General features: G+C 43.1%; 1 protein-coding gene across 2 annotated transcripts; it reads right to left on the reverse strand.

The window, feature by feature from the left end:
- Positions 1–3861: 3861 nt before the first annotated feature.
- Positions 3862–25169, reverse strand: KLHL31 (kelch like family member 31). 2 transcript variants are annotated; one of them, XM_074348920.1, is made up of 5 exons: positions 24940–25169; positions 24436–24506; positions 18418–18532; positions 10227–11431; positions 3862–8500 (listed from the first exon to the last, which is right to left on the reverse strand). In XM_074348920.1, the coding sequence occupies exons 4-5, from the start codon at positions 11396–11398 to the stop codon at positions 7768–7770; spliced, it is 1905 nt and encodes a 634-aa protein (XP_074205021.1). In that variant the 5' UTR covers positions 11399–11431; positions 18418–18532; positions 24436–24506; positions 24940–25169; the 3' UTR covers positions 3862–7767. The 2 variants fall into 2 exon arrangements, with proteins under 2 accessions (XP_074205021.1, XP_074205020.1); XM_074348919.1 differs by lacking the exon at positions 18418–18532.
- Positions 25170–25761: the final 592 nt, after the last annotated feature.

A 25761-nucleotide genomic window follows, 5' to 3' on the forward strand; every position in this document is an offset into this window, starting at 1 on the left:
TGCTGGTTGCAAAGCAACGACCCAGGCCCTCAGCTATAAACGCTGGGCGTGCCTGCTGTTAGATAGTCTTTTATCCCCAAAACTAGGAACTGGCTGGTCTGGTGGTCCACTTTGTAATTAACATATCTAAAGAATGTATCTTGTTGCTCTCTCCCCATATCTTCCCTAAAGATAAACTAAGCCTTTGTACTCACTGTGACTTCTACAATCTCGATCCCATCCTGTCTTTCCCTAAATTCCTGCATCCCGTCACACAACTGTTAATGATTTTTCCTTTGATTGTACACAATAAATGTGGGAGCATTTGAGAGGCTCGTGGAGTTGGCTCCCGACACCCTCTTGCTCTCCTGACTTTTTCCACGGAGTCTCGAGTAATTCGTTCCGTCTCAGTGGGACTTCTGCCAGCCAGAACCCACAGAACATGTTCTAAAAGGGGCGGCAGCCCACCAACAAAGCAGGGAGAGAACACCCAGAAGTGGTCACTGTGGCGTGGGGATGTGAGCCCAGCGAGAGCCGGCCCCACAGGGGAGGGGCCCCCTGGCGGGCACTGCAGGTGCAGAGTTGCAGCCAAGGCCAGGAGCGCAGTGCCGAAGCGCCGACAGGACAGGAGAGAAATACCCCAGCCACTCTCTTCTGCCCTCTGACCTCTCTGACGCCTCTCATCGGACAAACAGAACCTCTCGGCCCAAGAGTCTGAGTCCGGGTGATGCAGTCCCTGCGGGTCAGCCTCCCAGAGCACAGAGCAGAGCAGAGAAAGACAGAGCAGGATCAGAAGCCAAATGTTCTCAGTTGTACCACGTCTGAGCTCCTTGAGTGCAGCTCTAAGCTGGGTTTACCTTTCTCTTCCCCACAGGACCCAGGGAACGGAAAACTTGGCAAGAAGCAAATGCTTATTAATTTAATTGCTCCTTGTAGGATTGGCTCTGTCTGATCTCAGCGTGTGCTTCAGGCATCAGAGTCACCCCATGGGGACTCTGGCTCTTCTCTGTCCCTGGGGAAACACAGCATCTTGTTCACGATGGTTTTACAGCAGCCTGCTTGGTGCAAGTTCACGACCAGTGAACATTTGCTAAACAAGGATTCTTTTTGCGTTCAGAACTTTGTTACTCATATGCAGAACTGTGATAGAATAAAACATTTCTCAGCGTCCATCTCTGCAATAGATGGAAAGCTTCATAAAGGTTAAGGAAGAAGACTTAGGGGACAGACTACAACCATTTCAATTTCCTTCTCCCTCTCTCCCTAAGGGGGCCTCTCTTGCGATGGTGATTAAGAATTGATGCATCGGGTGTGGAGGGATAAATTAGGAGTTTGGGACTAACAGATACACACTACTGTATGTAAAGTAGATAAACAACAAGGACCTACTATACAGCACAGGGAACTATATTCAGTATCTTGTAATAACCTATAATGGAAAAGAATCTGAAAAAAAAAGTCCATATATGTATAACTGAATCCCTTTGCTGTAAACCTGAAACTAACATTGTAAATCAACTATACTTCAACAAAATTTTTTAAAAAGAAGTATAAAATTACAAAAAGAATCTTAAAAAGAATGTAACTGAATCACTTTGCTATACACCTGAAACTAACACAAAAAGAGAAAAGAAGAATCGATGCATGTATTTCTTTCCTCTCGTAGGCTGTACATAATGTGTCCTCTTTCCCCCCAAAACCATCATACACTGGGAACCTTCTTGTACAGCTAGAATGAGAGGAGTTTAGTCATCGATGTCTAATTTACAGTCAATTTTGTCTTAGAAGAGGTAAAAATCAAGAAGAGGTTAGAGCATTCTAGAAACAGAGGGACAGGAAGACCCAGGGAGGGACAGGTGAGGGGGGCAATTCTGGTATTAGATGGGTTTCCGTGAGATTTATGCAAATCCTCAACGTTTAACAGAACATATGTCATGTGCGCTGTAGCCCTGTAGGGGCCCTGAACTGAGAAAAGGCTGCAGGCGCTGTCAGGGAAAGAGCAAGGGGGAAGAGGGGAGCTGAGTGCAGGCGAGGGGCCGGGGAGGTGCCGAGGGGGCGTGCGAGGGGAGGCGGCTTGCCTGGGAAGCGCCTTGCTCGGTGGGCAAGCCGGGAGGGAGAGGAGAGCTGGGGCTTCCAAAACGTGATCATTCATTGTGCAGAGATACCGCTGCAGAACTTTCCTTTCTCCTCCTGGGCTCATGGGAGGACTGCTTTCCCCAACTCCCTTGCGACTAGGTAGGACCACACGCCTACTTCTGGCCAAAGTGATGCAGTGAAGGGACATGAATCGCTTCCACACCTGACCCACCAAAGATACAGCCTGCTCGGTTTCCCCTTCTAACTGAGGGTAAAGGCGTCCCCAAGATGGAAGGAGAATTTCCGAACGTGGAGCCTGTGGTGAGGACCTAAATGGGAGCACAAGGTGAAGACAGCCAGGTGGAGGGCGAAGGTCCTCCGTTCGTATCACTGGACCGTCCCTCCTCTGGGTACACGCTGCAATGGGGGGTGGGGCTGGAGAGGGGAGAAATGTTTGGTACTGTCATCAAGGTCTTGCTTCTTCCACTTTGGTATGTCACCCCTTCTGGGCTAAATAACGGTCATTTAAAAGACCATCTTTTTGAAGATTGCAGTCAATTTACAGCCGTGGTGGAGCATCAAGGCGAGGTCTGAATGGGAGATTCTCTAGGATGAGTCAGGCGTTTCCCTGAGAGGGATGAGGGAAGAAGCCACCTGGGGTCTTCAGACTAATCAGAGGCTGCTGTGTCCGTCCAGAGGCTCAGGGAAAGTGCCTCCCCGTCCGCACCACTCCCTAAGAAGCAGGTCTGGTCTGAAGCTGGGTGGAAGGTTGGTGTTACATGGGGAGTAATGCATTCCACACCTGCATTCACCGACTGACTGTGAATGTGGCCAGGAGGGAAAGCAAAGAGGCCAACCGAGCAGGGTGTTTCCAGGGGCCGCAGATCGGATCTCCCCTCTCCCTCAAGGCCTGTTCCCTGTCCTGAAGTGGACCTTCTCCTGTGCTTCCACACCGCCTTGATGGGAGGGAAGCCGGCAGTTGGGTTTGAAGATCTTTTCACCTCTAGTCTTTCTCCCAAGCTTACCAAGTACAGCATGTGCAAAATGGTTATTCCTTAGACACACAAAGGCATTACTTCAGTGTCATGAAATAATTCCACATGTGTCGTGAACTAGATCGCTGCTATGTGAATGCAGGAGGGAGTGTAACCCCAAAGGGAAGTTCAAAGAAAACCTGAAGGAACTCTGGGGCCCCTGAATCAGATCCTCAAAACTCGGCTTTTGTTTCTGTTTGGAGGCCAATCCAATCTCTTTACGTGGTCATGTGGCTTGGAGACATTTAAGAAAAAGTATCACTGACATTTAGAATTTTCTAGAAATAATGAAGATGGCCTCAAGTGACTAACTCAGGCCAGAGGCTGAGCATCGCAGGCTGGCTACGTTTCATTTGCTCATTTGGACGCTAAGGTGGAAGAGGGAGACCGTGAGGGTTGGTCTGTACAGTTTCATGTTCTAAAAAGTGGTTTCATGGCAAACAATGACCCCGACTCTGTACCAGGTTGGCTGTGGTCAGGGTGGAACCGAGACCAGAGGCCACACCTGATCTACATGCCTTCTCTGTCGTCAGGACTGAGAGGCAGACCGAGGCTTTTGTCTGAGTTACAAAGCAAGTCACTATGGATGTTTTATACTTTTTTTCCCGTTAATCTTCAAGTTATTAGGACAGCTTTTCAGTTATTTGTCATTTCCTTTTTTGTTGGGTTTTGCTGAGGTGAATCATCATGAAAACTAAATAGAGAGGGAAAAAAAGCCCACGAACCCCACCCCACCAACCATCCCAGAAAAGACACTTCAGAACTGCCCACATTCGATCACTAAGTCCTTCCTGAATACAGCTTTATTGATGGTGAGGAGGTTACAAACATGACATTTCTTTTAGTTTGTTGTTCCTTCTGTAGTACAAGAATGTTTTAAGCAACCGAAAATTTAAGCCAAAATTTGCTGAATAAATACAGAGATTTTTAAGGAGTATTCAAGACAGGGATTTTATTTCAAATACCCCGAGAGGGACATTTAAATGGACTTTACCCTCGGAATGTGCTGGAGGGTACATCGTGAATATTTGAGAATCTTTAGTTCTCATAATTACCACAGAGGAGTGTTCAGGAACCTAGTCTGTTGTTTTTGAAGTAAGAGAAGAAATACTGAAAAATCAGTCGTTTGAATGCCACCATGTGCTAGAGAGAATGTCCATCAGTGACTGGGGTAGGGAGGGTCGTACCTCCTTCAGAGAAGACTCGTTCGGAGGAGAATTCAGAAGCATCATCAGAGTAGATTACATAAATTCATTTCTTTGTAACTTGGGGAAAACAGTAATTAAATGAAGTGATTTTTTTACCTAGTCACTCAGATGAATTCTGAAGATATTTGGCCAGGAGAACCAGCCAAAAAAAAAAAAAAAAAAAAAAAAAGAACCTATCAAAACTTACATATTTCCAGGCAAACCTCTATTTACACACCTGTTTGTATAATGCACTTCCTGTAACTGCTGCTCTGCCTTAGATTACAGTACCATCCAGCACATCCTCACATCCTTATTGCCTCAGTCGTACCTGCTCGCTCATAACACCCCACTGCCATCTGATCCTTGTTTAGAATTATATTCATCTGCACCAGCAATGACCTTCGATTCATAACCATTCTTACAACATGGGAAGTAAAACTAAAATGCAACCAGCGCCACTAAAAGCAACTAGTTAGTGCATTAGGGATAATAACTTGGCACCAAGAGCCTAACTAAAAACGGACAGACTACCTGACAGTCTGGCTACCTGGACACTTTCACACCAGGTCTCTGGCCCTTTCAGAGAAAAAGAGCTTGAGTTTTATTATTCTGCTGGGTCACATGTTATTTCTTGGATATGCTGAACCTGTACTTTTATTTAATCACAGGACTCTGGTCTTACAAAAATAACAAGCCCCTTTCTTTGAGAAAAATACAAGGAGGTACAGGGTTGGATCCTGAGACTTGGGACTGTGATTGAATGTAAACTTAAAACGTAATAAAAAAACGAAGTAATTTTTTTCAGCTGGAAAACATGGAGAAATCGCCACGTTTTCCAGGAACAACTGCTTCAACAGCGGGGTCAAAGAGTGTGTTTCACTTCCTTGTGGAAGATGACAGACGTGACTTTGATTCCAGATCTTTTCATGTCTTTCAATTATTCGTGCAGGATGTTCCAGGATGAAAATCTTTCACCAACCCTTAGGTTTCATGATCCCTACCAATCTGTCATTTGAGAAATTCTGAAATTCCAAATTCATGTTGGTCTTGGTTTATTGACCTAACTGTTGAAGCAGGAGATGTAACAGCAGTGCTCCCGGGAACCTGGGTACCCAGATATTTGTATGCTCTAAGTCTTCAGATAACCCATGTAGAACATACGGTAAATGGTCATTTCGAATGATTTATCCAGCTTTAACACATCTCCAGGTTCACCTCCAGAAAGCCACTGCCTAGTTTTTGCACACCATATTTTAGCAAGCTCTGATGGATGAAAAATTCTCTCGTTTCAGCATCGTTCCTCCTTCTTCCATGATAAAATGTAACAACGGATGAATTTTTATTTCATTCCAGCCTTAGGTCCTCTACTTCACAAGACTTCTAGGATCTCAACGGGAGACGCAGCTATGGGTGAGCATCAAGGAATTATGTCTATCTGCCCACGTATGATCAGTAATCCATAATACATCACTTTTTTTTCTCTTGCAATTAACAATATGCTATCGGCTTCTCAATTGTATGAAAATATATATTTGTACCAGACTAAAAGATGTCATGATCACCCTCACATAGGCTTTGGAAGTCGTGGCCAAAATAACTTATTAAAAACGAGAAGTTAATTTTACTGGTGGTGCTGCAGGGAGAAAGTCTACATTAGGTCGTACATTGGTGACTTGAGAGCTCAGTGATGTAACTTGCTCCACAAACTAGTTTCTCATGCAGCTTTATTTTTTGACCTGGGCCAATAAAGAATCAAGAAACAAATCTGCTCTGTACTTGGAGAGGCTCCTCATGCCTTGCATGGGGTGAGGAACCAGCCCAGAGGTTTTACATTAATAATGTCTTGTTCTCAACCCACAGTGTTCTAGCCTTTCCCTGGGTGTTACCATTAAATACCCAGAGATAGAACTTTTCATAAGGGGCAATGATATAAAATTGTTCCACGAAGTGTACTATATGAACCACTTTTCACAGTTCGAATGAAATATTTTAAATATAAATATTGTAACTCCAGCAATGACCTATCTATACAAGGTGGGAGAGGATGGGATGAATGAAAACCCAGTTATATTGCCATGGGTCTCATGTGTAACCATTTAAATAGTTGGCTTTTCAAAATCTGCTTGCACATAACCCATGATTATAGGCCCTTCCTCTCCAAAACAAATAAACTATCAAAGAATAAAAAGATAAATTATAAGAAAGGAAAATATGTATAATTTACTACCATCACTCCCTTGCTCCAAAACTTGGCAAACATACAGGAAAAAGGATATAGAGTGGATACACTTTAATTTGCAAAGCTAATTGGGAGCAGATGAAATTTAAAAATATATAATAGAATGGGTATATATGATCCTAACATTTATGTGTGAAATGAATGTGTTAGGTTTTTTGATTAAGAAATCAGGACTGATACGAAATGGTAAACAATAACATTTATCAACAGGAGACCCCATTCACCTCGCTATTGCCAAATCCAAGAATTCCCAAATATTACCTTCGTCCTCACCCCTCAATGAGTGGAAGAAATCAAATGATTATTATGGGTTGTACAGCCTTCAGTCCACATAAGCTTTAAGTTAATGCTCCTCATGGCCATAGTTTTATTTGGGGTTCTTCTGGGGGTTTTACATGAAGGTCAAGGTTACCCTTAACCATTTGGTGTAGTTTTTAGGGTGAGGGTAATATTTGCAATTCCTTTCATAGGGGACCAAGATAAAGTGCAAATACTTCTAGGATAAATAACAAAATGATTTAAATTACACTATAAATTAAATGACTGATGTCAGTTCCTTCTTTGAGAACAGGATTTTATGATAGGAAATACTTTTGGGGCCTGAGGCACGCTAGAGGAGGGAGTCACCCCGAAACCAAAGCGTCAGCTTGTCAGCCCCGGGGTGGAATCCCCGTCACTTTCCAGTCAGACTTTGTCTTAAGCTTTACGACTTTTTTCATGGGATGCCTTTCAGAATCCTTTACTCAGGCGTAGGGTACAGAAGAAACTGCACTGAAACACAGAATTAAATCTTAAGTCCTTATGGATGCAGACAGATTTCCATTTGAAAATAAAGCCTATAAAGGAATATTTCAAACTTCCTTAAAAAAAAGAGGATAATAAACTGTACGTGAAATCTCTTACTCACATAAGCTTCGTGTGGACTAAAGTGTAGCAGCACAATCTCAGATGTGGGTGGAACCGCTCTACCGCTGGGAAAGATGCCCTTATGGAAGCGCCTACCGCGAATTCTGTCTGCCACCCAGTGGCCGCCGAGATAAATGGCTTCTTCCCTTTGTTGGCTATGGCCCTGTATTTTGCTTTAAAAAAAAAAATCGACAGAGGTAGATGATGCCAGACCAGCAACTGAAACCCATCAAGACAGATGCCTCGATGGATCTGAAGACGCCACTGTAGTAAATGTTACATATCTTCCTTTCCGCTAGCCCACAGGGGCGCCCCGACGCGCAGCTGCACCCCCAGCCCGGGTTCAGATGCTGACGGGCACGGAGGACACCGAGCTGGCGCGGGACTCCCGGGTCACGTGGTTGGGCATGGCGAGGGTGCAGCACGACACGCCCACGGTGGCCTCGGGCAGCTCGTCGTCCTCCGTCCACTCGTTGAGCTCGGGGTGGAAGCACTGGATGCACTTCTTGTACTTCCTCTCGCCCTCGTTCCAGCCGCCGACCAGGTAGGCGCGGCCGTGCAGGGCCGAGGCGCCGGCCGTGCTCACGCCCATGGGCAGCGGCGCGGCGTAGCTCCACTGGCCGGCGGCCGGGCTGAAGCTCTCCACCGTCAGCACGTCCACGCGCTCGCCGCGCGGCCCCACCTGGCTACCGCCCATCACGTACACGCGCTCGGCCAGCGCCACCGCGCAGTGCCAGCCCCGCGGCGTGCTCAGCGGCGGCAGCTCCTGCCACGCGTCGCGGGCCGGGTCGTAGGCGCACACGGAGCGCGAGTACGCGCCACCGATGTAGCCGCCGGTCACCAGCACGCGGCCGTCCGCCACCGCGCTGGCGTGGCAGCAGCGCGCCACCTCCAGGGGCGTCTTGGGCTGCCACTGGTTGGTGGAGGGCACGTAGCACTCGAGCGAGGCCAGGCTGCCCTCGGCGTTGCGGCCGCCCACGGCGTAGAGGAGCCCGTTGAAGACGCTCAGGCTGAAGTGCGTGCGCTTCTGGGTCATGCCGGCCAGGTGGATCCAGGTGTTGAAGCGGGGATCATACCTGGAAGTGGCAGAGGAAGCGTGACAGCCTCGGGGGCGGTAGCGGGGGAACCCACGTGATGCCCCCAACCGGAACGTGGGCGTCTCCACAGTCTCCCTGCGAGGAGGCCGGGGACCCGGCGCAGCTTCTCACCTGGAGCCTGCGAATTCGCCCTCAACCAGGAAAAACGTGTTGGGAAAGGCCAGGCAGGCCTGGGTGACTCCCTCTCCTACCATTTATAAAACCCCTTCCTTGATCAGGCCGCTTGGAGACCATCACACAGAGACCGACCTCCAGTCCCCTTTTCCTCCATATTCCGATATCCAGCGTCCCGTAGGATTTAGGGGATGCGCACGTGGGGGAGGGGTGGAAGCCATTGGTGGAATCAGAGAAGGGAGCACGACCACATTAAAGTCTGTTTCACAAATCTTCAAACACCAACTACCCCCAGCTCATTCTCACAGCTTAATTAAGATAAAAGTTGGCTAACTGGGTTTCTCCATTTCTCAGAAACCCTTTCTGTTCATACACTTCGGGCCATTGCAACAGAAAAGCTAAGTCACTGAGTCTTCTATCATCTGTTTAGAGTGAGAGCAATAGGACTCATGTCCACAGGCATCAACAAAGCCTTAACTTTTGATGTTTCTCTATTTTCTGGCACTCAGTAGACGCGATTTTTTTTAGTTTAGGGATATATTTTTTTCAGTGTTCAACATTACAGTTATTATACCGTAAGCACTGAAGTTAACACTGCAAAAAAGGTGGCTTGAGTACTAACAGTTATCAGCAGGCGGACAGCAAGCACTCATTGTAAACTAATGCTTTCCTGTCTCTATAGTTCAGAGTATTGTAAACACAGAACAGACTCTGTCTGTTTGATGTGCATTCATGTTTTGGTCTCATTTGACCTCCACATCAAAATTTAACCATAGTTATTAGTTAAAGGCTAAAAATCAATTAATTGTTTGGATTCGTTTAAATGATACACATACATATAATTTTTAATGATTTACTATGCAAATTTTCAGGTCTTGCTCGTAAGTTATGTTTGATTTTGTGCTACTACCAAAACAGAAACATAACTTTCTGAGCATTTTATGTATATGGAGGTTTAATTTTTTATTGTAATATACAAAAATTACATGCATTTGAATTCCATTTTCTGCAGGATTTATTATGCTTTTACTTTTTGAATGCATCAAAAATGGGAATGGGATTCAGTTTTAAATATATGTTTTAAATTAATTTAGCTGTCACATTTTTAATGATCTCATTCTGTTTGCCAGTTATGAGTCTGACAGTCATCAGTAGCTGTCACTTAAAAAAAAAACTTTGCATCACTTAAATCTTTCTTACTACTTAGTGATAAAAACTAAATTTGCACCCAGTTTCTTTCAAAAAGGCAGTGGTATTGTGAAGAGCACCCTGACTAGAAATGATGAAATGTGAATTCCACTTTCTAGTGGTATAAATTGTCTGGGTGTCAGATTTCTCACATGGAAAATCAGAATCACCGTACCTTCCCTACTCACTTCATAGGCTAATTCAGGAATGTAGAGTGCCTAATATATGTGAATGCACTTGGTATAATGTGAAGTGCTCTGTATATGTAATGTGGCATTATTTTTATTGATTTACTAAGCCAGTGAACTAAGCTAATAGACATTGTTAGTTTAATTTACTTCTATGTCAGGGCAATGTCCTCATAATATAGAACCATTTCCATTCCTAATAAAAGAGCCAGTACCTGCAGAAATTGCTGACTGCATGCTTGGCTTGATTTCTTGCATCATTCTGGTCTTCACCACCGGCTACATAAAGAAATCCATCCATCACAGCCACACACTGATTAAAACTCTTAGCTGGCATTTCCGTAAGCTTGCTCCATCCATTTTCAGGGTCTCTATACAAGACATCTCTACTAAGGGACTTTTCAGTAAGGCCTGGACGGCCCCCCACGGTGACCAGGACACGACAGCCCCCACGGATTCTCGTGCGCCTAGACTGCAGTGTGTTTTGATGATAGGGAAGTAGGTGGTAGTTCATAGCATCTACAAGAAGCTTATGACAATCAGCATCTTGCATCATTCTTGGTACCGACTGAACGTAATTGACCAGGTCTTGCGCAGAGATGGTACCAAAGCGAATATTGCTCAGAAGATCGGCAGCGTATTTCACTCTCTTTTGGTCAAATTCTAACCATTTCATTGCAATCTGGAATGCTACTATTTCAGAAGGCAACTGTAAGTCATCATCTATAAGAAGTTCATTAATTTGCTCAAATGTAAGTTTCAGAAACTGATCTGATTCAGCAAATTCAAGGAAGTTGTCCCGGATAAATTTTTGGGCTGCTGCCTTTGCATTTTTCAGGGAGTAGGTTTCGGCAATGTTAGCAATGTACATGCAATTCTCAACGCTCATCTCTCGTATCAGAAAATCACTGCACATCTTGACGAGGGTATGGATCTGAAGATAAACAGCAGCAGAAAGAATGCTTCCTATTGTGTACAAGGAGAGAGTCAGCTTTCCTGTGTAGGCATATGCAATGACAGTGGCCAGGCCCAGCGGTGCGATGTCATTGAGATCCACCCTTTGCGTCGAGGGGTCTCTTTTTAGGATGTTGTAAAAGTACTCACTGCATGAAGCCATCACTGACTTGTGGACATCAAAAGATTTGGTTTTGGTGCCAATGACTAAGTCACAAAGGAAGCTCTCCTGCCTCATTTTACTTAAACCTTCCAAGAGGTTGGGGCCATAAGAAGCATCCGTTAACTCAGAAGAAATGCAGCTAAGGCCATTGCCTCCCTCCAGGAGCCCATTCAAAGCACTGAGTTTGCTGAGGGGGCTGTCCTCTACAATTATGGTCATCTCATTGATCTCACTTTTGTTCTTTTTGACCGTCTTCTTTTTAGGGGCCATGTTGGCAGACACAATGTCACAGTCAAGAGCTTGCTAAAAAAAAAAAAAAAGGCATGATTTTATTTTAATCGTGTTTTGGACTTTGAAATGTCACATTGAGAAACTTTCCTTTTATATAAGATAGTAGTCTTTTTTGAATACATTTTGAATACAGATTCTATTTACAAACCAAAAACAGATTCATAAACATAGAAAACAAACTACGGTCACCAAAGGAGAAAGGGTGGAGAGGAATAAATTAGGGACTGGGGATTAAGAGACACTTGTTACTATATGTAAAACAGATAAACTACAAGGACCTATTGTATAGCACGGAGGGACTCTATTCAATTTCTTGTAATAACATATAATGGAAAAGAATCTGAAAAGAAAACATATATGTATGTATATGTATCACTGAATCCCTTTGCTGTACACTGAAATTAACATTGTAAGTCAACTACACTTCAATTAAAAATTAAAGTTATAATAAAAGATAGTAGGTTTTTAATGTCATAATGTAAGTTGGTTAATTCTCAAAAATGAATTTAGATTTACATTAAACTAGATGCACATTATATTGACAGTTTACTTCAGCATCAATTACTGAAGACAGTTCTAGACAGATTTATGTTACCAAATGATACCTCTCGACAGCTATGTTGCCAACTAATTTAATGCAGCAGAAATGACCAAATACTCTCTGATTTAGCTGTGTACAGTAATTATGGAATAATAGTTAAAGATCCTTGGAAGGACTTAGTTTACTTTCAGGAAAAAGTGAATTATAACTACTCTGAAGTTCTTCTCAGTAAAATACTGTAATACTAAAATTCAGGAATTCATGTTAAGTGTAGACTATATATTAGAATAAATGCAGCTAACAGTTGATGGATAATAATGTATTATTTCATGTGATTTCTCCTCTACATAGTCACTAAAATAATTTCCTGATGAATGAAATATCTAAATGATTCACATGCACAAATTTACACAAGGACTGGAACAAAGTAGTTTAAAAAAAATCTTAGACTAAGAAAGACCCTCTTAAGCATAACATAAAATCCAGAAGCTATAAAAGAAGACTGAAATAGCTGAATATTTAAAAAAAATGAAAACATATCTATAAAACAATACCAACTATTTAAAAGACAAGTATCAAACTACAAAGACAAATATTTGTAATGTTTTTGACAGATAAAAGGTTAAAGTGAAGTTAACATGATATATAAAGAGCTCCTATGATTAATAAGTAAAAAGTAATCTGACTAGAAAATGGGCAAATGCGATGACCAAGTCATTAGGCTGTTCACAGAAAATAAAAGACAAACAGTTAAATTTTTAAAAAGCTAAACTAATAATAATCAGGGAACAATCATCTGAAACCCAGGGATCCTTTTTGTGTGTGTGTGGTCAAATTTTGCTTATCAAATGATTAAAATATTTTAAAATATTCAGAATATCAGATATTGGTGTGGTACTCCACATGTATTGTTGATGGGAGCATAATTGATACAATCTTTTGAATAATAATTTAGCAGCCTAGCAAAATAAAAACCATTTTTATGCTTTGACACTAAAGTTCTAAATCTACTAATGTACCTCTTAGAATATATTTTTATGGATGCTCACATATTAAGGACAGTAACAATTTCCTATTATTAAAGTTATAGATATTTGAACCAGTTTTTAAACCTATTTGAACTGCAGATTTAGCTCTATAATGTAGCTCTGAACAGCTCTAATATCAAATGTAGACTTGAAATATATTAAGTTTACCAAATAAATGCATAGCAGGTTACATTATTTTAGCCCTTAAAAACTGAACACAGTCATCAGAAGATGCTACACTGGGGCTTTCAAGTGGATGTTATCTGCCGCCATGATAGCGCTCACTTTCTTGTAACATTACTCGTACTGCTTCTTTCCTCCCATTTTTTCTTTTCTTTTCTTTTTTTTTAAATTTCACTAATTTTAAAAATTAAAGTATAGTGGATTTACAATGTTGTGTTCATTTCAGGTGTACAGCAAAGTGACTGAGTTATACATACACACATATATATTCTTTTTCAGATTCTTTTTCATTACAGGCTATTACAAGCTACTGAATATAGTTCCCTGTGCTATGCAGGTCCTTGCTGGTTATCTATTTTGTATATAGTAGTGTGTATATGTTAATCCCAAACTCCTAATTTATTCCACCCTCCCACCCCTTTCCCCTTTGGTAACCATAGTTAGTTTTCTATGTTTGAGAGTCTATTTCTGGTTTGTAAATAAGTTCATTTGTACCTTTTTAAAAAACGATTCCACATATAAATGATATTATATGATATTTGTCTCTGTCTGACTTACTTTACTTAATATGATAATCTGTAGGTTGATCCATGCTGCTGCAAATGGCATTATTTCATTCTTTTTTATGGCTTAGCAGTATTCCACTGTATATATATAGTATATGGTAGCATTCACTTTCTTGTAAAATGACTGGTATTGCTTTTATTTCATTTTTTTAAGTTGCAAAATCAGTATGTGTGATTCAGCAGTTCACAGTTTGTTATATATCACTCCACATAATTGTATATGCTTATGCAAACTTGTATCTGCATAATTTGAGCAGTGGTGTGCTGGTAAACCAACTCTCTAGGGGGAGAAAAAGCCCTTATTTGTAAGGTGCTGATTTCTTTGGTACAAATATACTCATTGTGGTTGGTTTTAAGCTATCAACCACCAGCTCGCTAAATTCTTGAAAATGTAAATTGGTTCTCATGAGCCAGAACAAGTCAGCTCCAGCACACCACTATCAGAGAACTAATATCAAAACAAGTTTATGCTATATTATTTAACAGTTTTCTTTTCTCACTTAGGTGTTCTCATGTACATCTTCCCATGTCAGCACAGACATAAATTTACCTCATTCTCCATAATAGCGGCATAGAATCCCACGGTAAGGATATATAAAACTTAATCATTCTCTTGTTGATGGACATTGTTTAGGTGTTTTATAGATTTTGAGGGGGATGTGGGGTGTGGGTGGGGATGTGTGCGTGTGTGTGTGTGTTTTAAGTCTCACCGCTGAGCTCACCCTGAGGGGTAAAACTTAGCTTTGATCCCCCTTGAAGGTCTTCAGTGTATCTACTGGAATATATGTTCTTAAAAGTTCCATAGCTTCTCTATTGTGTTTGTTCCTGTTTCTTTCCATGTAGATGGAGAGTAGCAGGTCGGTAGGAAACAGAGACAATCTGTCTCTTTGCCAGGGCTTTTGTCTTCCTCATTAAGCTCTAGTTGTCATGCTATCTCACATCTATCACTTATATCTGTTTATATATAAACTTATAAACAGTTTACAAGACTGTAGCACCCGTGTCCTTCCTCATTCTTTCCTGGCAGCAAGCCCACATGCGTCCGTACCTTGTGAAATAGATTTCAACCCACCATCATTTTAATTTTCAAATGCATTTGGCTTATGTGGTGAGTGTCCCCTTGTTGGATTTCTCTGGGGAAATGTTTTAAAAATTTTGTTCAGCAGGTAGTTACCAGACACCTACTGCCATGTGGGCAGCATTGTCCTGGGAAGGATGGAGCAATATAACATGTAATTTACGTTAGATAGACGAAAATGACAAGTACAAAATGAGAAAGTAGGAAAGTATGGCAGAGTAACTTGAAAAAAAAAAAAAAAATACCCATCAGTTTCTACCACTAGGGGCACAAATGTGTTTTTGGAAGAAGCCCTGTCTGTTCTCCGGGAGGAACCCCCAGGGTCAGTTTTTGACTCACGTAGATACAGGGCTTGTAACCACTTACTGTATTGGAGGAAATCTTGAACCTGAGGAGTCATCTGAATGCTTCAGACTTTGATGCTGAATATTTGTTTATCCATTATTAAAAGAGCATTTCATTGGTAGCACATTGCGTGGATATTTCAATGACTGATGAAATAGGTCACCTCCTACTTAGTGTGGATTCATGCCCCAGCTCCGGAGCTGGGTTTCAGAGCCCCACCCCTGGGGCACTCTGTGCAAATCTTCATTTGCTGGATCAGAGTGAGGTACAGGACGACCTGGGAGAGGGCTAGAGGGGTGGCAGGGATTCGGGGCGGGCCAAGGGGCCATTGGCCATTTTCCAATTCAGTATTTCCAATTAAATTCAGTAGAATTTCCAGTTTAAAAACAGAGGGATCTCAGTATTTAACAACTGGAACTACACTGAAAAATACTTGTCCTAGGGACAGGATGTCATTCTTCTAATATTACTTTGATTTTAATTTTTTTTGGTTTGTTTCTTTTGTTGGAAATGAAAGTTTTTGGAGAAAAGAGAGGATCCAGCCTCAAAAATCTAATGATATGCTGGGGTGAAGGAGACAATTCCAAATAAAGGAGTGGCTAGTAGACTCTTAAGAGCAACAATATCTGATATCCCTTTTTAAAAAAATGTATTATTATTATTTTTTTTTATTTTGAGGGCAGGAGGTAATTAGGTTTATTTATTTTTAGAGGAGGTACTGGGGATTGAACCTAGGACCTTGTGCATGACTAAGCATGCACTCTACCAGTTGAGCTATACCCTCCCCCATGTCTGATATCCAGTTTAAAAATCTCCTTTTTCTACATTGTAATTCTCTTATATTGTCTTTAATTGAGGTATTCTCAAGCATCCTTAATAAAGTTTGATAAATCACCAACTAGCTCGCTCTTTGCCTTTAGGAAGTTCACGTAGTAGAGTTGTGAACACCTCAGCCTTTGAAGAAGACTGCCTGGGTTTGAGTAGTAGCTCTTGGCTCCACCACTGGTGAAAAAGCCAAGTGAAGTTCCTATCTGACAGATGGTCCCAAAGATAGAACCTATAAGCGGGGGTGGGGGGTGGGAATGGGGGTGGGGTGGTGGCAAGAATGGGGAGAAAAATAGGGAAAACTATCCAGAGATGCTAGGGAGTTTAAAAAAAAATGGTTTTGTAACAGAGTCAAGAGTTGGAAAAAAGGAACAGCAACGTGTTTCCCCCCTTCCACCTCCTTTTGGGGGGAGAGGTGGCTTTCTGGCTATGAGTAGGCTGCCCTTGGTACCGCACAGGGCAGCTGCATCTCCAACAGAAAATGCTGCTGCATTGACGAACCAGAGGACAGAGCTTGTGGCAACCACGTCCACTGGAAAGTGAGGTGGGAATTCTGGAAAAGAAAGAACCTAAAAGAAGGAGCCCAGTAGAAGCTTAAATCATCAGGAAGGAATGAAGAGCATCAGAGATGATAACTATAAAGAATAATTTTTTCTATAAAGCTCTTTAAAATACATTTGACTCTTCAAAGCAAAAATGATAACACTGTCCCGTGGGTTCATAATGTATGTAGATGCATGCGTAAGACAGTTATAGCATAGAGGAGGCGGTGATGGCGCTAAATGAATCTATACAGTTGCAAGTTTTCTGTATTTTAGGTGAAGTGGTACAATAACTTACATAGCCTGTAAAAATTTAGCTTTGTGTATTGTAACCTCTAGAGTAGTGCTGTCCAATCCAACAGAGATATAATATGAGCCACATGAGCAGTTAAAAAATTTCCAGTAGCCACATTAAAAAGGTAAAAAGAAACAGATGAAGTTAATGTTAATAATATACCTTATTCAACCTAATATATACAAAATATCATTTCAACATATAACTGCAATAAAATTATTAATGTGATATTTTACATTCCTTTTTTTCATACTAAGTCTTCGAAATCCAGGGTGTATTTTATGCTTGCAGCACATCTCATTTTGTACTTGCCACATTTCAAGTGTTTAATAGCCACATGTGACGGATGACTATAGTATTGGACAGCAGAGCTCCAGAACAACCACGTAAAGAATGCAAAGTAGAGCTGAAAAACCAATAGATTAAATGTAAATGCATTCAAAAGACAGCAGGGAAGTTGGAACAGAGGAACAAAAATTAGAGGGGACAAACAGAAAACAAATAATTTAATGGTAACCTAAATTCAACTATATTAATCATTATATGAAATGTTAATGGATGAAATATTCTAATTAAAAGGCACAGATTGTCAGAACGGATAAGAAAAGCAAAACCCAAATACATACTACCCACAAGAGACTCATTAAAATATAAAGACACAGATAGGTAAAAAATAATTGGTAGAAAAAGGTTTACTGTGAAAATAGCAGACTTAAAAAGACTGGAGTGGCTATATTAACAGTAGATAAAATACACTTTAAGAAAAAAAACTGATGATAAGGAGGGAATTATACAATGTTACAAAGGCCAATCCCTTATGAAGATGTAACAGTTAAATGTGTTTGTGTAAATAACAGAGCTTCGAAATATGTGACGCAACAAGTGACAGAACTAAAGGGAGAAATAGGCAATGCCTCAGTTATATTTGAAAATTATAACTTTCCCAGCAACTGACAGAACAGCTAGACAAAAAATCAATAAAGGTAGAGTTCATCTGAACATTGTTAATCACCCTGACTTAACTGATATTTCTAGAACGTTACATCCAACAACTGCAGAATAGAAATTCTTCTTGTGTATACATGGTCCATCACCAAGACAGAGCCTATGCAGGGCCCCAAAACATGTCTCAGTCCATTTAAAAGCACTCATCTCATATAGAATATGTTCTCCGATCATAGTGGAACTGAAGTAGAATTTAATATCAATAAACTATCCAGGAAAACCACCAATATTTGGAAATTAAACAATATGCTTCTAAATAATCCATGAGTCAAAGAAGAAATCTCAAGGGAAATCAGATAGATAGGATTTCAAACGGAATAATAACGAAAATACAAGAAGATGTGGCTTTCCATAGACTGCTAACCTCTTAGAGTCTCCACTGACTTACCTCTAAAGTAAAGGTCATAATGGTGCCTGCCTGTAGGGTTGTCCGTGAAAGCTTAGTGAGATAAATGTCTGTACAGTATTTAGGATCTTGCCAAAAGTGAATGTGCAAAAATTTTGAATTGTTTTCAATAAAATCAACAACTCCTTGTTAGCTGTGTCTTTGGGAATAAAGGAAGTAACCCGTTTAAGGTGAAGCCTGTTACCTTTACAAAGTGATTCTGGGGTGAAGCCAATCAGTGGAAGCTGCCACCAATGGAACTGCAGTCATGAGAATCAGGAGGTGACCTGGGACAGGCCAGCAGCAGCCAGGAGAGATTTCTGGAATATGTAAACATTTCTAAGGGATTTTTGAAAACGCCAGGGAGACGAGTGGAATTCATGCAATCACACAGGCTGAAGAACAGATTATTTTTAACTTCGATTTGAATGATAAGAGTAAACCTGGAAATTTAGAAACCTTGGTTTTTAAAAAAAATTTTTGGGGGGCGGGGGGTAATTAGATTTATTTATTTATTTTTAGAGGAGATACTGGGGATTGAACCAGGGACCCCGGGCATGCCACGCATGCGCTCTACCTCTTGAGCTATGCCCCACCCCCCGCAGGACATTGATTATAGAAGCAAAACAACAGATTATCTGAAACACATTGAATCTGTGAGCCTGGATTTAAGAATCCTAATTGAGGAACTGTTTTGCTGGGGTAGAGAGAGGATGGGAAGGTTTGCAGGTAACAAGACTCTTGCTGGTTTCAGTAAAGAAAGGTTTTTAAGAGGTGTAGGTACAGGAGGGGGAAGGCCTTCAAAGCAGGGGAAATGCCTCTTGTGTGACTTGGCATGGGAGGCGCAGACTGGCTGGAGTGAGGGGGACAGGTGGGCAGGGAACATGAGGGCAATGCATAAAGGATGCTGGATGCCAGGAAGGGCTTGGACTTGGTAAGTCAGTGTGCAGTGGAGAAGGGGTAAGAAATCTCCAGGAAGGAGAGGGCACACTGAGGTCCTAGTGAAGTCAGTCATAGTTCCTCCATGGCTGCTTCCCCTTACTTCCTGTGGCCGCCTTCTCTTTCCTCCGGAGTCGGGCTTCCTGCTGCCCTGGTGTTCCCATGGAAACCCTCGTGACCCTCTGTCCCCATTCTCTTCCCTTGTCCCATTTCTCCAGAGCCCTGCTGGGTGACACAGGATCCAGGCTAATTCATCAATGGGCAGAGCTACTCTTTCTCCCAGATACGCACGTTTTGGGGTGGCTTTTTAAAAAAATCAGTGTCCTCCCATGACTCACATACAATTTCCACTATGGAACATAATATTTTTTAAAGGAATATTATATTATTATTGAAAGACTATTGACTAGCATTAGTCAAACTAAATTACTTAATCTTAAACATTATTAATATTTTAATGTACATATATTTTTCTTAAGAAGAGACGGCTTTTAGAGCCCTCAAAATCACTTTGTAAAGGTAACTGGCTTCTCTGGCTCTTAGAAGCAGGAGACGATTTAATAGACTATTGAAATTGGAGCCTGCAGACCACTTCCTGGTGGTCATCTTTTCCCAGATCTGCTCATAAATTCAGTCTTTCTTTACTAGTAGCTGCCATTCCATCCCAATCCTAAGTCTGCACCTCAGAGGTGAGGCATCCACCCACCTGCCCAGGTGTTCTCAATCTGTGCCGCCTTTCCAGTAACATACTGCAGACCCCCTGGAGGAGCCTGGGGAGCAGGATCGCTCCTCGGAAGCAGGGCCGGGCTCTGGTGTGGTCCTTTAGGCTGCGGAGATGCTCACCACCTCCTGCATCCTGGTAAATGCTCTTCCCCTGGTCCTGCTCCTCCGTCCCCTAGGGAGACAGGGCTCCAACCACTGCTTTTCTCAATTGAAGGAGGCCTGCAGGCCCTCAAGGATGGTTGGGCAGCCGCAGCGTGTGCCTCGGGCCCTTCTGCAGGGAAGACCAGCTCCCTCCTCGTGGGGGATCAAAGCCAGAGGCCCTGTCTCATCAGGCAGACGGGGAAGCCTTTGCTAACCTTCCAGGTCCCTCCCTGGGGCCTGTCTAACGCATCACCGGGTGCACACACACTCACACTCACTCAGCGTGCCACGTGCGTGACCCACCAGCATTTTTCTACAATCAAAGCAAAGGCAGCCTTAAAGAAAAGAAGTTACCAGAGGGCAGCCTCAGGAGTGCATGCATGAGAGGGAAGGAGGAGCAGTTTATTTCATTTCCATTCACTCATCTGGTTATGGGGCTGGGCCGCCAGGCTGATGCTGGGGGCTTGTGGAGGGCGATTAGGAAGAAATGGAATATTCACAGAAACGGAAATATTTCCTCAGTCCTGAGGTCACGTGTGAAAAGGTAGTCAAAGCAATGTGCACAGGAACTCTCACTGTGTTTTCAGTTATAAGATACGTAATTTTTACAGTTGTACATATGTTCGCTCTGCATCCCGGGCTCGTACTGTAAATGATCCCGAAAGATGGTCACGGTGCTGTCAGAGCGTGGCTGCGAGGAAGAGGCAGAGGTTACAACGGTGAGTTGCATGTGTACGGTCCTCTGCCATCCGGAGTATAACCTAGGTGTTCAGTGATCAATTTTGAAAGCGTTCCATTCTTATTGATTCAGTATTATCAACTCAAAGTTGGATGAGGGTTTTACTTATTGTTGCTATTTTAAAAGCTTTTCTCTTTTTCTGATGAGTGAGTGCCTTGGGGCCAGCGGCTCCGGGCCTCCCTGGGCTTGGCAGCTGGGCAGTCACCATGGTTCCCACACCCCAGGGAGGGCTTTGACTGCGGTCGAGGTCTGCGTGGTGAGGACACCAGCCTTGCTGAGCTGCCTCCAACAGTTTCAAGACTGTTTCTCCATTTTTCCTGAAGCAGGAAGGGCTTGATCCCTCCTCCCTACCCAGAGGGCTCTAATGAGTTGCTCCCCGTGGGATCAGAGAGGAGACCTGTAGAGGTGCCCGGGACCCCTAGTGCCAGGACGCGCTGGACGGAGCAGATCGAGCCACGGCAGCTGCGCGTGTGTAATGGGATGAGCAGCTATTTGGGGGCACTGCCAGAGCCCTGTCCCTTCCCTTTTTGAGTAAAAGAGGAGAGAGCACAGGGGCAGAAGCTTGTAGAAGGCTCCCTGTGCTGCTGGAGCTATCCCTTTGTTCTGCGGAGGGAGCCCAGAGAATTCTCCTTCTCTGCTCGTGGACCCCACAGCCCTCTTCCCGCTCTGCTCTGTCCGCCATCGCCCCGGCAGCCTCTCGGGTCCCCTGGAAGAGCTGCCCATCAGAAACTGGGCAGAGGGACACCAGGGGTGCAATCCACCCTCTCCTCCCCTGCCCACCAGCGATCTTGGCTCTGGTGTCATTTCTAGGGTGTTCGTGTCATGTATTCCACACCTGGGCCGTTATGGGAGCTGCACATTTTTCATCATCTTTTGTATGAAATTCAGGGACTTGCCTGAAACCCAACTCAGATTTAAGTATGTTAATGATTAATTCCTAAATATAAATCACCAAGCATGAAACTGGACTATGTATTAAATATAAATAATTACCTCCATTTCTACCTCAGATAGTAAGTATTCATTATTATGTATTAATTGAGCCCTTACTGTGTGCTGAACCCAGCACGATCTTATTTTTTTTTAATTTAAGCATCATGGAAATCCTAAAAGGCAGATAACATTATGTTCATTTTACAGTGAACAGGATATTTAAAAAATGCATCCAGGGTCACACAGTGCACAGGCAACATGTAGTTGAGCAAAGATTCACACGCAGATTGAACCCTGCGCTCCCATCTTGCCCTTAAATCCAGGGCAGGTTAAAATCTGTAGCAGGTGAAAAAGTTAGCTCCTCCCTGCATTAGATGGAGACCGACTGAGGTGCAATCAAGTGGATAAAATCGAAGTTTGGATCCGGAGCACACGAAAGGGTTCTTTATAGCTCCAAACGGTGAAATAAAAGACCTGCCCTTTTAAATATAAGACACATTTGTTTGGGGACAATCAGGGCCTGTGGGCTGGCTTCTTTATTCTCTTAGGGGTAAGAAGGCTATGGAACGCCAATGGTTTGGGTCAGCCCCAAGTAGAAATAGGTTCCAGGAAGTCTTGCGTGAGTTGGGTGATCAGAGACTCGGACACTTCCTTTTAAGTGTTAGGTTGAATATAAAAAGACAAATATTATCAATTTCTTAGGGCTCAACTTGGCTAGAAGCCCGTTCTCTGTAAAGCGTGCAAACTCTATACATGAAGCCAGCTTCTGTCCTCCAGACCTAGATACAGGACGTGAGGACCCAGGGCTAAAATGTTTTTTGGTTTTGTTGCAAATTTTAGTAAAATAGCTTTCTCCTTCCTAGCCTTTTGGGTGTGTATGTTAAGGTTGTGGGAGGTGAGGCTGGAAATCTAGTTTGTAAGACGCATGTCTCTTTGGCTGTCACAGAACTAAAAATTAGGTTTTGGTGTTCATTTTACTCTCCCCATCTCAGGGACCTGTGGCAAAAATTTGACCTTTTAGGATTTCAGCTTAATCATCTGTCAGATGAGGAGATATGTACCTTTCAGTCCTAAAATTTTCAAAGAGTTCAGAATAAACAGATGGCTTTTGCTGTCAGAATTGTCAAAATCTGGTCTGTCTCGCTTCTCCCCTCAATATGGCCCTTTAGAACCCTAGAATCAAATCACAATCAGATACGAAAAGCCAACAGAGACAGAGAGTCTTCCCCTGGGAGTCGTGCATTGGGTCTGAGTTGCCAAAATTAGCAAATAAAAAATAAAAGATCTCTAGATCACTTTGAACTTCAGAAAATCCACGAGTCATATGTCAATATTTAAGTATATCCCGGATAGTATTTGGGACATATTTATACTAAAACCTGGTTTGTGGTTTATCTGAAATTCAATGTACCTAGGTGTCCTGTATGTTATCTGGCAACCCTTTTCTGGGTTGGGCTTCAGGCAAGTCCATGAATTCCATGAAAATTTCTGGAATCTTATGAAGACATGTTGTGCATATGTGTTTATGTGTATTTTTTCTGGAAAGTGGGCCCAGAGCTTTCAGGGGTTCACAGAAAGGTCCATAACCTCAGATAGACCCAGAACCAAGACATGGGAACGTAACGCTACCTCTTCTGTGGGTGGGCAAGTCTGCGAGACAGGCTCACACTCAAGTCCCTCCTGGCCTGAAACAGATTTCAGCTGGAAAGTCCTAGACCCGCTCGCAGAGAAGCTTTGCCACTTTATATTTAGGAGCCCTCTCTTTCCTGCTCCCTTCCACCCTGGCCTCCTGGGAGAGACTCTACCCAGGGCAAGCTAAGAAGCCATGTGTGCCAAAGTGTCACTGTCACTCTTAGGCCAGAACCAGCTGGGATCCCAGAACATCTTCTTGCCAAAGGGGCGTCAGCTGGGCCCGCTCCCTATCCCTGCCACATTCCAGCCACTGCATGTGTCCCGGTCGTCAGCCTGCCTCCCGGAATAGAAACAGCCCAGCCCCTGCCGCTTGCCATTTTAAGTGAAGTCCAACTTAAGGGGGGTGGGGGGGTGGGTGGCGGTTTCCACTTTACTGTTTCATTTCCAAAATGATTTCTAGCATAAAACATGTCAGTATGGCCATATGTGCACATTTGGAACAAAAACTTGTTTTACAGTTCAATTCAAAGTTGTTCTTTTTTTGCAGGAGGATTTCTATCCTGGCAATAGGTTATATTTCTGGGAATTCCAAGAGTTGCCTAATTTATTTGTACCAGTCTCAATAAAACTGATTACATTTTTCTAACCTTCTCAGATACTAAATGTCCCTGATGATTCCAGATAAAAATGGAGACAGAATTCTAAACTTTATGGACAAAACCAAAGAATTTGATTTCCCCCCACTTCTCTATAAAGTAGAGGAAGAAAAACCTACATTAGGCTCAGAGACTTAAAATTATTGTTAGAAATTACAAGTAATTTTTTTTATTGCTTTTAAAATACTTTTTAATGCTTTTATAAAGCAGCTTTATCATGCATGCTTATTATAATGACATTTTCTTAATCTAACACATTCCTTAGATTTCAAGAAAATGTTTTCTGGCTCTCAACTTCAGGACGGGGGCAGGAGGATCTGACCCCCCGTAGACCTCCCTCGATGAAATGAATCCACGACCGCAAACACGCAGACACCCCACCCTCTCCCCTACATGCCACCCCGTACACACCCCGGGATCTGCGAGACCAGGATTGGAGACTGTGGCCCCAGCTCCTTACCCTCCTGTGTGAGTGGCGTCCCCGACTTGTGATGATGAAGATTCAGCAGCAGACTCCTTTTGAGAAGCAATCTGTGGAGAGAGGGGGTGTGGTGTGGAGAGGGAAAAATCCGCTGGGGAGCCACCAGCAGCCACCTGACAAGGCACAGCAGCAGCAGCAATTTTTAGAGTCACCCTTTGCCGCCCCACTGGCTACCACGCCTGCCCGACAGCAGTGAGAGCCCTCCTCTTCCTCTCTGGCCTTCAGCTCCAGGCCACCCCGGGACAGAGGGCGGAGCTCTGGGCAGTGGAGAGGGCTTAGGTTTCTTAACCTGCTCAGCTATTAAAAATCAAAAAAAAAAAAAAAAAAAAGCCAAGAGCTCAATCAACCTGGGGGTGAGAAAGGGAAATGAATTAGGTGGGCATTTGATTGCTGGAAGGCGGTATTAGAGTGTGAGTACTTGGTAAAAGGAAGGGAAGGTTGTGGATGAAAATGAGCTTCTAGAAAGGTACATAGCCTGATCACCTGAGGTCCTTTGAGAAGACTGGGTTTATAAATAGACAGCTCTTTAGACGAGGAGCACAGGGTGGCTGCCACATGGCTCCCGCATCACTGGACTCATCGCAGAGTTCAGCAGAGTGAGGTTCACCACCAGGCCTTTTTATCCGGTGATCCGCCAGGAGGTCTGAGCTCAACACACCGGCATACATGCAGCTCGGGGAAATACTCTGGCAATACCCAATGTAGAGGGTGGTAATTGACCACGAGCTTTAAATAGGCACCAGGAGGGTGAAACGGCTGCTAAAAACGTTAACCTGATATTAGGCTGCAATCATAGAAAAACAGATCACGGAAAAGAAATGTTCTAATTATTCTTCGTTAGTCAGATCATGCGTTCAGCGTTGCTTTGCTGCCCGGGCACACTGAGAAATTATTCTGTCTCCTGAAGGAGGTGGCTGGAAGGAAGCTGTGTTTGCTGGGATCATCGGCAGAAAAGTAGGGCTAAGAGAGGACTCGGGAGGGGTGACACTGCTGGGTGCAAGGGTCTGGGGGGCTGTCGTGCAGCAAGGGGACTCAATTAAAAATTTTGTGGCTTAAGATGTCATAAATTAAGCCCAATGGGTAGGACTTCCAGGGAAATAAATTAAAAATAAGGAAGGAGCAGTTTGATAACAAATGGGTTCTAGTGGCGGGAAGGAACCAGTGCCCTGTGATTAGAAGCATGGAAGTCAAGAAAGGTACAGCACTGGGGCAACGCAGAAGGGACTCTCCTCCCCCGGAAAGTCTCTGGGATCTTTCCAACCCTAAGACTCTGTGATTCTACATATATTTGCCTCTAGTTCTCCT

This window comes from Camelus bactrianus, chromosome 20 (genome assembly GCF_048773025.1).
Source record: "Camelus bactrianus isolate YW-2024 breed Bactrian camel chromosome 20, ASM4877302v1, whole genome shotgun sequence".
Taxonomy (NCBI): Eukaryota; Metazoa; Chordata; class Mammalia; order Artiodactyla; family Camelidae; genus Camelus; species Camelus bactrianus.

Bases quoted from the DNA above. Each gene is read 5' to 3' on its own strand.
- KLHL31 (XM_074348919.1), bottom strand. From the start codon at position 11,398: ATGGCCCCTAAAAAGAAGACGGTCAAAAAGAACAAAAGTGAGATCAAT. The intron at 8,501-10,226 runs GTACTGGCTCTT...TGCCACTTCCAG, and splicing joins GCAGTCAGCAATTTCTGCAG to GTATGATCCCCGCTTCAACA.